The following is a 14,831-nucleotide window of genomic DNA, read 5'->3' as shown; positions in this document are numbered from 1 at the left end:
CTTGCACCTGTAATCCCAGCACTTTGGGAGGTCAGGGCTGGCGGATTACCTGAGGTCATGAGTTTGAGACCAGCTTGGCCAACCTCCTCTCTACTCAAAATACAAAAATGAGCTGGGTGTGGTGGCAGGCGCCTGTAATCCCAGCTACTTAGGAGGATGAGGCAGGAGAATCGCTTGAACCCAGGAGGCAGAGGTTGCAGTGAGTGGAGATTGTGACACTGTACTCCAGCCTGGGCGACAGAGGGAGACTCCGACTCAAAAAATAAATAACTAAAGCTCGTAAGGTGGAATTTTGCATAACCCTGGAGCTGGGGCCTCGCTGCCCACATCCTATTGGGTGAGATGGGCCAGGGCCATTACCCCTTCGTAGGCCTTCTCGTAGCCATCGGGGTTGAGGGAGGGGAGGATGTGAATCCGCGTCTCCTCCACCAGGTGGACGATGCGCGCATTCCGGGCCAAGTACTCCTGGCACAGGAACTGCACCAGCAGCAGCAGCAGCTCCCGGCCTAGCACCTCATTGCCGTGGGCCCCCGCGATGTAGTGGAACTCGGGCTCACCTTTACTCAAAGACAGAGAGAAGCACAGGTTCACGTTGAAACACTTAGGGCCAAACAGTGCTTGTCACGTTGTGTTAGGGGGAAAGTCTTGAATAATATAAGCTTACCATTTTAGCCCTATTTGTTCTTTCAAACAAACCTCTAAAATGACATCAGAACAACTGTCTTACTCCCAGAGAGTCAGGTGTGCAAGAAAATGTGTAGAAAAATCTGACATGACACCTCTCACAGGGTAATAATGTCCATTCTTATACTTACCAAGAACAGATCAAATAGCATAGTGCTTAGGGCTTAACATTTACAAGTTGAGCACAAGCCATAGCAATCAGTGCCTCTCTTTCGGGAGGCAATTATTTTTCTTAAAATAACTTCCTATTAAGTTTAACAAAGACAAATGAATATAAGCAGAAAATAGTCCATCAGGGCAAATCAGCAGTGATGCAGTGTAAAGTGGGCTTTCTTTAGGTATTTTTTCTTTCAAAGCTCAGCTTTTAAATCTTAGGGTGCTATGGTTTAATGTATGTGTCCCCCTAAAATTCATATGCTGGAACTTAAGATCCAACATGAGTATTAAGAGGAGGGGCCGGCTGGGTGCAGTGGCTCACACCTATAATTCCAGCACTTTGGGAGAGGGCTCCAGTGCAGGAGTTCAAGATCAGTCTGGGCAACATGGCAAAACCCTAACTCTACAAAAAACAAACAAAAAAAATTAGCTGGGCATAGGGATGCACACCTGTAGTCCCAGCTTCTCAGGAGGCTGAGGTGGGAAGATTGCTTGAGCCCAAAAGGCGGAGGTTGTAATGAGCCGAGATTGTGCCACTGTACTCCAGCCTGGGAGATGGAATGAGACCATCTCAAAAAAAGGAAAAATAAGTAAAAGAGGTGGTGCCTTCAGGAAGTGATGAAAAGATTACTCCTCTTATAAAAGGGTTCCAGAGAACTAGCCAGGCACTTTTGACCTTCTGCTCCTGCCATGTAAGACAAGAAGGGGTCTTAAGAGGAACAGCCCTCATCAGGCACTGAATCTGCCCATGCTTTGACCTTGGACTTCCCAGCCTCCAGAACTGTGAGCAATAAAGTTCTATTGTTTATAAATTTCCCAACCTCTGATATTTTGTTACAGCAGCCAGAAAGGACTAGGGCCTGGCATTTATCAGTGCTGGGCTCAAGCTGACAACACATTTCCTTCCCTCATTGGCAAAGCTGCTGCTTTTGAGGAAATGTGATTTTACCAGAAGATAAAGTTTTTATCATTTAAAATAAACTCCTGCCGGGTGCGGTGGCTCACTCCTGTAATCCCAGCACTGTGGGAGGCCAAGGCAGGCGGATCACCTGAGGTCGGGAGTTCAAGACCAGCCTGACCAACATGGAGAAACCCCGTCTCTACTAAAAATACAAAAATTAGCTGGGCATGGTGGCGTATGCCTGTAATCTCAGCTACTCAGGAGGCTGAGGCAGGAAAATTGCTTGAACCCAGGAGGCAGAGGGCTCTAGGAGCCGAGATTATGCCATTGCACTCCAGGCTAAGCAACAAGAGCAAAACTCCATCTAAAACAAAACAAAACAAAAAACCTCCTGAGAGGAACTCCTGAGACTTTGATGAATGTTCAAGTAAATCAGACAAATCTTTGTACCTAAATATCAGCAGATTTCTAAAGAGCTCCCAGATTTACCAAAAAGAAAAACAGAGAAGCCCATCTCACCTATAGAGGTGCAGGCTGGGGAGTGATTGAATGGGAAATGGCTGAAAACAGGAAATATCTAAAAATAGAATTGAATTTTTTTAAGAAGTAGGAGAAGCTCCTCTAATATGAGCCATTAACGATCAGGGAATCCTGAAGGAGGAAGAAGTTCTGTCCTGCCCACCTCAGCCACTTTCTTCTTCAGCTGTTGTGGTTGGTCTCAGAGGTGGACGACAGAGAATGAAATATGCTCCCTTTGGAGAGAAGATGGGTATTTCCAGTGTAAATAATTCTATAGTCCATATCATAAGATGAGTGGTTCACAGAGCCAACATGTCCAGAATCTGTCTACATGAGACAGCAGTGGTGTGGACAGCTGATGCCCTGTGGCATGAATCTTCTCATAGGGTGAACAATCTCCTAACTGTTTACATGGGTACCAAAGATGAAGGGGCCAAGCATCCCAGAGGGGCCCTTCTCACCGACTTCGTGCTCCCCAGGGTGATCGGAGATCTCCACAGCATACAGCTTCAGGCCCTGGTGGCTTTTTCCAATGTTGTAAATTCTGGTGATATTGGGACACATTTCATTCACAACTTTCATCAACTGAAAAACAAAGTGAATCCAAAACTCTAAGCATTGATGACTATGCACTAAAAGGACAGAGCTCCCAAGAAGACAGAAACCTCTTGCTTTCCTCCACAGCCTCCCAAGTGCATCCACATTCTGCACACTCCTGCTGCTATCGCCTCTACCCAGAACACTCTCCTTATATCCCTCTGCCCTAGATAATGCCTACTTTCCTTCCAGCTCCTGCTGTACCATCATCCCCCTAGGAAGAAACTCCTGGCCATTGCCCCCACCCCATCCCATACTTTCTGCACCCCTTGGTTGTGGCTATCACTTCATGTTATCCTCCAAATGTTTATGTCCCCCAAAATCCATAGGCTGAAAACTAATCCCCAATGCATAAAGAGCTGTGCCCTCTCGGAGGTGATTAGTGTCCTTATGAAAGAGGCCCAAAGGAGCTTCTTTGCTCATCTGCCATGTGAGAATGCAGCACAACGATGGCCCTGTGAACCAGAAAGTGAGCCCTCCCCAGACCCTAGATCTGCCAGTACCTTGATCTTGGACACTCCCACCTCTAGAACTCTGAATAGATTTATGTTATTTATAAGCTACTCAGGTTACAGTATTTTAGCATGAATGGACTGAGATACTTGCTGATAGGGTTTGGCTGTGTTCCCACCCAAAACTCATCTTGAATTGTAGTTCCCATAATCCCCACATGTCATGAAAGGGACCAGGTGGGAGGTAATTGAATCATGGGGGTGGTTTCCCTCATGCTGTTCTTCTGATCGTGAGTTCTCACAACATCTGATGGTTTCACAAGGGGCTTCCCCCTTCACTCGGCATTCAGCCATTATTGTAAGTTTCCTGAGACCTTCCCAGTCATGCAGAACTCTGAGTCAATTAAAATTGTTTTCTTTATAAATTATCCAGTCTCAGGTATTTCTCCATGGCAGCATGAGAATGAAGTAATATACCTTCCTTAGTTGTGACTATCACCTCCCTGGTTGTGGCTATCACATACTTGGTTGTGATTATCACCTCTCTGGTTATGGTGACATCTTCCCTGATTATAGCTATCACCTCCCTGGTTGTGGTTATCACCTCTCCGGTTGTGATCATCACCTTCTTCGTTGTGGTTATCACTTCCCTGGTTGTGGTCATCACCTCCCTGGTTGCGGTTATCACCTCCATGGGTGTGGTTATCACCTCTCTGGTTGTGATCAGCACCTGCCTTGTTCTGGTTATCACTCCCCTGGGTGTAGTTATCACCTCTCTGGGTGTGGTTGTTACCTTCCTGGTCATGGTTATCACTCCCCTGGGTGAGGTTATCACCTCCTGGGTTGTGGTCATCACCTCCCTGGTCGTGGTTATCACTTCCCTTATTGTGGTTATCACCTCTCTGATTATGGTTCTTATCACTTTTATTGTGGTCACCACTTCCCTCATTGTGGTTATCAGCTCCCTGGTCATGGTTATCAGTTCCCTGGTTGTGGTTATCACCTCCCTGGTCGTGGTTATCATCTCCCTGGTCGTGGTTATCATCTCTCTGGTTGTGGTCATCACCTTTCTGGTTGTGGTCATCACCTCCTTCGTTGTGGTTACCACTCCCCTGGGTGTGGTAATTACTCCCCTGGTTGTGGTTATCACCTCTCTGGCTGTGGTTCTTATTGCTTTTGTTGTGGTCATCACCTCCCTCATTGTGGTCCTCATTCTCCTGGTTGTGGTGCTCACCTCCCCGGTTGTGGTTCTTACTGCTCTTGTTTGTGGTCACCACCTCCCTTGCTGTGGTTCTCACCTCCCTGACTGTGATCATCACCTCCCTCGCTGTGGTCATCACTCCCCTGGCTGTGGTTATCATTTCCCTGATTGTGGTTATCATCTCTCTGGTTGTGGTTCATATCGCTCTCATTGTGGTCACCACCTCCCTCATTGTGGTTATCAGCTCCCTGGTTGTGGTTATCACCTCCCTGCTTGTGGCTATCACTTCCCTGGTTGTGGCTATCGCCTCCCTGGTTGTGGTTTTGATCTCTCTCATTGTGGTCATCAGGTCCCTCATCATGGTTATCACTCCCCTGGTTGTGGTTATCACTTCCTTTGTTGTGGTTCTCACCTCCCTGGTTGCGGTTCTCACCTCCCTCAGCGGTGGTTTTTACTTTTTAACTATGATTTCCTGTTTTCTTATTGTCCACTCACTACACTGCAGATCATTGAGGAGACAGACTCAGCCTTTTATCTTTTATGCCTGACCAAATAAATATATATTAATATCAACTTTTTCTCATAATTTAATGAGCATCTACATTGTTGAGTTGAGCAAATACACACTGCTCCTTCCCTCCTGGAGCTTGCAGCACACAGTCAATAAGAGGCATGCAATGACCCAGTTCATTGCCACTAAGTAAGGAGAGCACTGGGTCACCATGACAACAGGAATCATGGGGTTAAATGGTAGGAAAAGCAGGCTTCAGCAAGGAAGTGAAATAGATACATGCTGTTTTCTGAATTTTGCCTTTTTAGTCAGCTCGTCACACTGATAGCTGAGGTCTGGGAAAATGAGACCAGGGGCCAAAGGAGGTACCAAGGGCTCTGCAAGTCATAGGAGAAAAGGTTACCCTAAAGGTCAAAGGCCAGAGACACCCTCTGCCTAGAGGTTGCCTTGCCTCATGTCACTCTGAACGAGTACCTGTGAGTTCACTGCAAGTAGCTGTGATTTGCTAGGCTAAATTTGTTTATCAATACCCAAGTAAAAGAAGATCTGATTCAAAGGGCATCTCTTTATTGAGCCAGGCACCAGACCATGCAGTAGGGGCCAGAGGGCTCCAGGGACAATTTCATGACAGTGTGTTAAAGACCAGGAAGGAAGCCCAGGTGCTGCAGAAACACACAGGAAGGCCATCCTGGCCAGGGTGGCCATGGGCAGGTGCCCATTAGGGAGGCCCGTGGCCTTCTGAAAGCTGAGCTGGAACTGAATGGGTGCAGGACAGAGGAAGGGCATAGCCCACAGTGGGGGGATGTGGACCTGAATGCTTTCTAGCAGGCTGCCAAAAAATCGGATCAACTGAATTATCCATAAAATGTCCTTGTAAAGTGTAGATAAACAAATCTGTTGCAAATTTTATGGTGGGTTGAAATCTATTAGAACTGGAAAATTGGTATTATGTAAAATTTATGATACGTTGGAGTTATATGACTGTGTGCTTCATATGCCTTTCATAACACAACATTCTGTAATGACTGGGCAGAGTGGTTTAATGAGCATCAAGAAGCGTTTCTAAAGGAGTGGGAAGATTTACTGCTGCTGTAGCTTGGCTTTTATGACATGCCTACGAGAGGTGACAGGTGCAGCCTTGACTTGGAATTCAGGGTCTAACCCTCTTACTGCTCCAGGGGTTAAAACAGGCTTCCCTTTATGACAACACACTTTGTGTCACAATATTTAGCTGAGAGAAAGCTGGCTACAAAGACTCTTATTTCCAAGAATGCTACAACAGAAACCCATCATAAATGGAGACGCAACATGCAAAGGACATGTAGCTTCTACAGTCATCACCACGAAGACAGACACTGCAGGGACAGCAGGGGGCCACATATGAATAGCACCATGTTTTAATAAAAGACACAGTAATCATGTCACCAATTGTGTTAACAAGAACAGTAAGAATACGCTCCATTTCTCTACTAAGTCTTATCATCATGACTGGCGGGTAAAGTAGAGAAGGCAGAGAAGATTTTTCCCGTTCTACAGACTTGGAGACTAAGGCCCAGAAAGCCATCGCCCTGGGTCACCCAGCTGGGAGCAGGAGAAGCCAGGACTTTGGCATCTCAGGGCTCTTCCCATACCCCTATGTGTCCATGAAGGTGTAGTAGAGAAATGAGAACCAGTGCATCCCTGCTGCTTGTTTTATTTGCTCACACTGTGACCATTCTGATGGCCACAGCCTACTTGCCATCTCCTTTGAGACCCCATGTACTAGCCCTGCTGATGCAGTCATTCTCAGCCAACAGCATTGACCTTAGCAAATCCGATCTGGCAGGCAATTCACCGTCTTACATTCAGATCAGTGACTAGCTCTATGGACATAAAGCCAGGTGGCTCATCACGAACTAGGCAATGAATGCAAGCATTCAGCCCAGGCTGGCTTCCTTCACTGTTACCCCACCCCCTTCCAATTAGCTGCAGGAGAAATGTGCTGTCAGTACTAGTGATCACGACCTTGACACTGGAAGAAGACAAGCATCATCTTCCCTTGAGATGCACACTTAGCTATGGCATGGGAAGATGCTTGGGCCATGAGTCATCAGAATCACCTCCTTATATTCTACCCACTATCACTGTACTTTCATAGCAGCCACACTTTCCCACCGATGGCACAGTATTGGTTAACAAAGTGCATGCCACTGTGCCACGGTATCATAAGCATCTTTCCCACATGAGAACATGGGCCTTTGAAAAATCTTCTTCTCAGTGAAGTTTCTTTACAATTCTTTCTGCACAGTGGCCCTCTGCAATGCCAGGAAGCATCTCTCCAGTGGCTACCAGCACCATCAAAGACCTGGGTGGCGGCCCACTCTGCTCTTCTCAGCAAGACAACCATGAACATCCCCAGGAATGATGTTTCCCATTTAATCACAATTAATTCTTATAAGGGAATACAATTATTCTTGAGAGGGGTCAAAGATGGTTTTTTGGAGTTTGGGTCTTTGTGGTAAATGTTTGGGTCTTGATGATTTCAGTCAGAGTAAGGAATAGAATTTTCACCATGACCTTAGAGCATGTATTCTGAAAAGGGATAACATCACCCCAAGGGGCTGAAAATTGTGGCTAAAAATGTCTTAGGTATTACAATGCTTTGTGTTCCCCCAAAGCTCAACCCTATCTAGCAAAATCCTATTTCTTAATATTTAATATAATGTGGGGAGGATAAGTAAGAAAAGAAAAGAAGTCTAAAAACTTTCCCTAGGTGGGTAGTAATGAAAAAGAATGTTGAGAAACATCATCTTAGAAAGTGCCAGGGTTTGCAAGACTCTTGGTCTCTTCAAGACTCTGTTTTCCCAACTCTGAGATGGAAATAAACTTTGCATCCTGGTGTCTACTGAATCCCAGACTCTGCTGCTTCACTCTCTACTGAAGGAGATAGAATCAAGAGCCTCAATTTCTGGCAAAATATCAGAGGGAAATTTTTCATAAAGATGGTAAAATGTTATGCACACTGTCACTTGTGGCATGTTTCATACTTTGTCTGTATTCATGAAAAGTTATGAATTGGGAGATATCCAAACGTTCCAGAGCAGGAAAGAAGCTGAGAAAAGTATGATGCATCCACTCACCAGAACATTCTGCAACCTCACAATCACAATTATGAAGACAGCATGGGAAATGGCTAATGATCCAATATTCGCTGAGAAACACAGGGCCAAGATGTAACTATCCTCTCATCAAAACCGTAGGAATTCTGTGAATACAGAAGTTCAAACACCACATGGAAATGGGGAGAAAATGAAAACTACCTTTTTTTTAGAGTAGTGGGTTCGTGGAGGATTTGTCTTTAGGCTTTTGGTTTGCATTTGATGCTGACACAATGTTGTTTATCCAGTGAATGCAAGTTTTGTTTTGTTTTGTTTGTTTGTTTGGTTTTTAAAGAGGAGAGTAGAGAAGAAGAAAGTTCTCTTCTGCCATCTTTCCTCATTTGCCTGAAAAACAGGCACCGCACCTTGCCCAATGGAAAAGAAATTCCAAAAGAAGGGAAGAGGGAAGGAATGGAGTTGGGTGTATCTGGATGTGCAGGCTTGCTGCTCCGCCCTGGCTTCCTGTCCCCACAGGGTCAGGCTAAGTGTGATACAAGTGGGTGGGTCAGCAATGGTCCCCACAGCCTGATGTTCCCGGCCATCCTTAGGTGCCCTGGAAATCAATGTCATTAGATGGCTACCTTCCAGCCCATGTCTGCCTATGTTACTTTTTTCTATCCACATCACATTGTCTACATATGGGCCATCAGCCAGTACTTCCTGGGTGTTTGGGACCTGACAACACTGTGACCAAACCAAAGAAGGTCATTAACCTTATCCTCAAAATCACTTGTTCCTTTTCTCCACAGAAGCACACCAGGCCCCTCTCTCTCTCCAACTCACTCTAATAGGTGACCTCCACTGGGCAGCCTGCCTGAGAAATGCCTCTCTTCTCATCCTTCTTCGGGCCCAGGGGCCAACCCTCCATACAACTGTACAGAAAGACAGCTCTGTACACCTAAAGAACCTCCACAGACCCCCACGTCAGGATAAAAGCCTCTCCTGGCACTCAGGACAAGCCTCCTCCCAGCTACCTGCAAATTGTCACAGAACACACCTGTCGGCTCTGACCTCGTGCCTTCACTCTTGCTGTCCTCTCTACTCAGAGCACCCTCTCTCCACCCCTGCCTGCCAGTGCCAGCCACGCACGTTGGATGACAGCTGACCCCCTCTGCAACCAAAGCCTCCCAAATCAAGGCCAAGCACATGGCTCCCTTCTCTCTCCCATCCCCCATGACTGTAACGACCTCAAATACACACATCGATCAAGTGCACACTACGGATGATAAAATGACAGGGTCTCTTCCCTCATTGCCCCAAGTGAGGGAGACAGGCAATGTACACATAAACCAGCAACTAAGCATGAATAAATTGCAACATACGCTATGAAGGTCCTCCGTATTTTCTTGGAACAATTCCCTTTCTCTGCCTTATAGTGTCAATGTCAGGACTTTCTCCTTCCTCTCCTCCTCCCTTCTCCACCCAACCACCTGCAGCTCCCCTCTGCCTGGAACTGTGCCTTGCAAGTCAGTGCTGTCTGCACAAAAGAGTCACATGTCCCCTCATTATCTTCCTCGTACAATGCAATAAGGTTTTCTATTTTCACTTCTTGCTTCCTGCTTCTGTTTCTCATTTTTTTGGTTTGTTGTAAATGTCTCTTTCAATAGTAGGAAAAATGAACAAGTTTTTCCTGAGGGAGAAAGATTTCTACAGTAACCTAGCAGACTCCATATGGGGAAATTGCTCAAAATGTTGACTTTTTTCCCATCCCCAGGAGCCAGGAATCCAAATGGCAAATCATTTCTGGCTTGAAGACTCTTCAGGATTGATGGGCGCTCTCCCGGACAGTCTCTAGTTGATAACTGCTGAGCTGTGGGATCTCACACGGGTCTTCCAGTGTCACCTGAGGGGGCTGCACTGATTATCCAAAGGTACCTCTTGGCTCCAGTAGTGGTCAGAGTTGCCTGGGGTAATGAAGCATACTCCGCTTGCTCTCCTTGTGAGAAAAGAGCCCCAAGTCTCCACGCGAGACAACTATTTACAGATAACAGCTACCTAAAGTCTCTGTGCAATTCACTCATTTTAAAGGCATTTAGATTTATTGCTTTTGACATTAATTGCACTGAGTTGATATCTGTCTCATTTCTGAGCTCACGAAGCTGTGCTGAGATGTCCAGTGAGCAAAGCGGAGTTAACACATCAGCGCTCCATAAAATGGAATGGCGAGCAGAGCCATATAAATACCCCAAAAATGTAGAGCAGCAGGGATGATTCACAGCCCTCAAGTCCAAACACATTATCTTGATTTCTGAAGAGCAAGACAGCAAGAAGATTTCTTAGCACATCCCACCTCTAAGTCTGTGCTGACAGGTGTCTGGAAGCTGTGTGAGTATCTCAAGTTAGATCACATCAAGACAAACCAGCCTTGTTCATTCCATGGGATTGGAGCTCCGCTTAATTACTCTGACCTCAGAAACATCTTCCACATTTGTACTGGATGGCTGCTCCCCTCCCTTAGCACCTACAAGCCCTCCCTTTGAGCCATGTTAATTTGCCCTTGGTGGATGCTTGTTCTGTAAACGTATTCAGAAGGACATTTCTGCATGTTCTGTCTCTTCAGATTCTTAGCTCTCTAAGGATTTCTCATTTGCCAGCTCCTCCCCATGCTTTCTAGCACCTGCTGGGGGTGGGCGCAGAACAGTATTTCATAGGCACGGCACTTAGCGTAGGTACTGCCTTTTAAGCTTGTCCTAATAAACACACTGTCCCTTCCCCCTTGTGCACTCAGTATGCAAATGCTGTCAAAAGCTCAGAACTATTGGGTTTCTATAATTAAATCTGGGGAAAAATCTCATCTGGGATTGTCTTTTCTTTCTAACAATACTAAGAGCTATGAAGCTATCAACCAGTAGTTCTGAAACCTGGCTGGACAGCAGAATCACAAAAAGAGGATTTAAAAATCTGGATCCCCAGGCTCCTGTCTCCTAAGGATTCTACTTTAATTGGCCTGAGATGGGGCTCAATTATTACTAGCTTTACAAATTTCCCCAGGTGATTCCAATATGCAACCAAGATTGAAACTCTGAGAATCTGAATAATAAGGGATAGTGCTATAGTATCTCCGTGCTGTTTTCCCATCTGCAAATAACAATAACAACAGTCCCTACCCTTCTAGAGTTATTAGGACTGAACACGGTCATGTACATAAGTTGGTCCTATGTGAATATTTTCCGCTATTATTATGTTATCCTAGATCCTTTTTCTTCTTCAACTCTGCATCTGACCAACATCCTTAAATAGCACTCAAAACCACAATAATTCTTAAGATCTACAGTATTAACTGAGAAGAACCTGGATTCAAACTGTGTTTCAACAATCTGCCAGCCAGGAAGCCTTCCTCTGGTCACCTGAACCCCGAATCTTGAAATGACAAGCATTTAATGTGTCTTCAGCCCATCAAATGATCATTCAGATCCCTAATCATCAGCTTCTGGAAAAAAAAATTTAAGCGCTTATGGACACATAATATGTTGCTTTTTTTTGACGAATTCCTGGCATGAGGCTTTGTGATCTGGGTCTTACCTGGCGCATTTCCTTATAGTTGTGGTGTTTAAAATCCAGGTCATCAGTGGTGGTCATCTCGTTCCGGCGGTGATAATAGTTATTAGGATCTAGGGACAGAAACATGATTTTGAATTCACTCCCATCCTTCTATCTCCCATGGCATCTCTGTTAGAGACACATGGGGACTGCAGGGACAGTGCAGCCCAATCTCTAGCTTCTAAGGTTGGTTCAGAGATGAGAAAACCAAACTGCAGGAAGCAACTTAGGCGTCCGAATTACCCAGTGGTTAAGAGTGTGGAGCCAGAATACCTGGGTTCAAATCGCCGCTCTTCTACTTACATGCCGTATGAGTATATAAGTGGGAAAGTTACTTGCACAGTGTTTGACTTGGTTTTTTACCCATAAACAAGAAAAAGAACGGTACCTCTCTCAATGGTTTATTGTTAGCATAGATGGGACAAATCTATGCACCCAGCAAGCTGTCAGCACTACATAAATAAATGAATGAATATCAAGACTCCACACATATGCATGGAGACTTCTGGAAGGATGTGGACCCTATAAGCCTCTTACCCAGCATTCATTTCCCTTCCTTCCTTCCTAAAAAAGCCCTATGTTTGGGAATCCCCCTTTCCCACTTCTAGGAAGATCTCAAGTCCCCAGCTCCAGGGCTCCAACATGACTGGCCAATCAGAACACAGCATCTACTGGCCACTGTCATTGATCCAGATTGAAGGGAAGGACTTGATTGACACAGAGGAGGATTGAGTAACAATCTCTCCCCAGCAGTAAGAATGCAGAAGCACATTGCCCACTTGCTACTATGGCCATCTGACCTCAAGAAGAATTAGCCTCAGGATGACTTCCGTGGTGTAGATGACCCACAGTAGAAGTCAGAGAACTCCAGTAACACTAAGAGCAACTGAATCAACCAACCCCAGAGCCCAACCTTGGACAAGATAAAGACCCACCTTTGCAGCTAAGCCAGTGGGAACTGGGGTTTCTGCTGTGGGAGCTGAAGCACCCTAGCGGATATAATCAGAATGTGTTAACAGAGCTGACCTTTGGGGACTGGGATTCGGGGGTCAGGGAGGCAATGTCTGCTCTTCACTTGATTCCCTTCCATATAAATTGACTCCCTCTCTGCATTCCTGTGTGTATAGTTTATATAATTACAAAAACCAAGAACACAGAGAAGAGAGGATAGGACAGGGAAGAGCAAGAGCAAGAAGGAGGGCAGCCGTGAATGGACCACTCCATCTGCCTTGAGGTCCCCCAGTCAGCCTGGTGACATCTCCGTCAAGAAGATGACACTGGAAATGTGGTGCATTTCCTGCTCTGTTCAGTGCTCCCTCCAATGCAGAGAACCCGCAGCCCTAGAAACCGTGTGAGCAATGTGGGAACCATGCAGCTGTCTGTTTAACCCAGTGGCTCCCCCGGGGCCACTCTAGAGGCAGTGAGGGCAGTGGGGGGATGAGCACTCTGTGGTATGTGGAGCAGCGAGGCCAGATCTATGCCACCAACTGTGGTCCACAGACCAGTAGCATTGGCTGTTCGCTAGATCCAGCCCTGATCTACTGAATTAGAAACCACACTGCAACAGGATCCCAGCTGGCTCTGTAGACATTCACAGTTTGAGAATACTCAGCACGTGTTACATACATCTGCCATCAACTGAGCCAGCCCTGTGCCTGCATCCCCACAGCCACAGGTCACAAGCGCCATACCCAAAAAGATCAAGGTTCACTTAAAGACTGGCTCCACCCTTGAGAACAGAGGCCACTTGCAACAAGTTAAAAATCACATACAGACTCAAGCACTGAAAATACAGCTTTAATATTCACAAACGGTTTTCCAGTCATGCAATTACAAACAAATAACTGTTATGGGAAGGGAAATAACGTGGGAGTACAACTGGCATTTTGTCCAGACAAGAAAGCAAAGCCATTCAGGCTTAACCAGATGCCTCAGTGATTTATTTCTCAAGCCCTTTCCTTTTGGGAGTGGAGGCTGACCACGCCTCGGGCAAGCTGCCTTCCCTTGATTTCCAAACCTGCCAGTTTCAAAACAAAGGTAAAACATGTATTTTGCATTCATTTACACCTAACTTACTCGCAGGCTGTTATCTAAGAGCTATTCAACACGCCCTAAACCTCAGTGGGTGGGGGGGGGGGGGGTGGTGTGTCTTTTCAAAGGACTTTAAAGCCCCTTTTGTTTTGGAACACAAATTATGCCTTCAAGGTTCTCAAAAAGGATTGAAGAAAAACTGAGAGCCCTAAATACAAAAGAGCTCTGTGTTTGGCAACATTCTTCCTTCCTCAAGGCTAATCGGGCTTCTGAAAGGTATGGGTACCTTTTCCAGAACTGTCTCAGAACTTCACAACTTTCAGTCACCCACATTTTGAACAAATACTCCCTTATTTGTCCATTTATTCTGATTGGGCAAAGTTTTATTGAGACCCTCCCTATTAGGAGCCCAGCACTTAGGTAAGCGATGAGTGAGGACTGAGCCCAGAGTCGATAGACAGAGCCAGTTAGTCATCTAAGCCAGCTATCCCCGGCTTCCTTCTGTGGACAAGAGAAGCCCTTCCTCCTGTCAGAGTTGTTTGAACCACAGCGACTCCATCTTGAATAGGAGCTGCGGAAAATGAGGCTGAGACCTGCTGGGCTGTATTCCCAGTAAGTTAGGCGTTCTAAGTCACAGGATAAGATAGGAGGCTGGCACAAGGAACAGGTCATAAAGACCTCGCTTATATAAAACCGGTTGCAGTAAAGAAGTCGGAAAAACCCATCAAAACCAAGATGGCAACAAGAGTGACCTCTGGTGGTCCTCAGTGCTCATTATACGCTAATTATAATGCATTAGCATGCTAAAGGCACTCCCACCAGCTCCATGACAGTTTACAGATGCTATGGTAAGATCAGGAAGTTACCCTATATGGTCTAAAAATGGATGGACCCTCAGTTCCAGGAATTGCTCCCTCTTTCCCAGAAAACTCATTAATAACCCACCCCTTGTTTAGCGTGTAATCAAGAAGTAACAAGAAATAGAAGCAGCTGAGGGGCCCAGGCCGCTGTTCTGCCTATGAAGCAGCCATTCTTTCTTCCTTTACTTTCTTAATAAACTTGCTTTCACTTTACACTATGGATTCATCTCGAATTCTTTCTT

General features: G+C 45.8%; 1 protein-coding gene across 1 annotated transcript in view; it reads right to left on the bottom strand.

Moving 5' to 3' along the window:
* The window catches only part of CPXM2 (carboxypeptidase X, M14 family member 2), a 145,231-nt gene that overhangs the window by 22,921 nt on the left and 107,479 nt on the right, over positions 1-14,831 (bottom strand). The window contains exons 7-9 of the mRNA XM_023224345.2: positions 11,681-11,769; positions 2,722-2,845; positions 361-557 (exon numbers count right to left, since the gene is read on the bottom strand). Coding sequence (XP_023080113.2) covers positions 361-557; positions 2,722-2,845; positions 11,681-11,769 — 410 coding nt within the window. The remainder of the gene's footprint in view (positions 1-360; positions 558-2,721; positions 2,846-11,680; positions 11,770-14,831) is intronic.

This window comes from Piliocolobus tephrosceles, chromosome 9 (assembly GCF_002776525.5).
Source record: "Piliocolobus tephrosceles isolate RC106 chromosome 9, ASM277652v3, whole genome shotgun sequence".
NCBI lineage: Eukaryota > Metazoa > Chordata > Mammalia > Primates > Cercopithecidae > Piliocolobus > Piliocolobus tephrosceles.
This window is presented reverse-complemented; position numbering and strand designations above follow the sequence as displayed.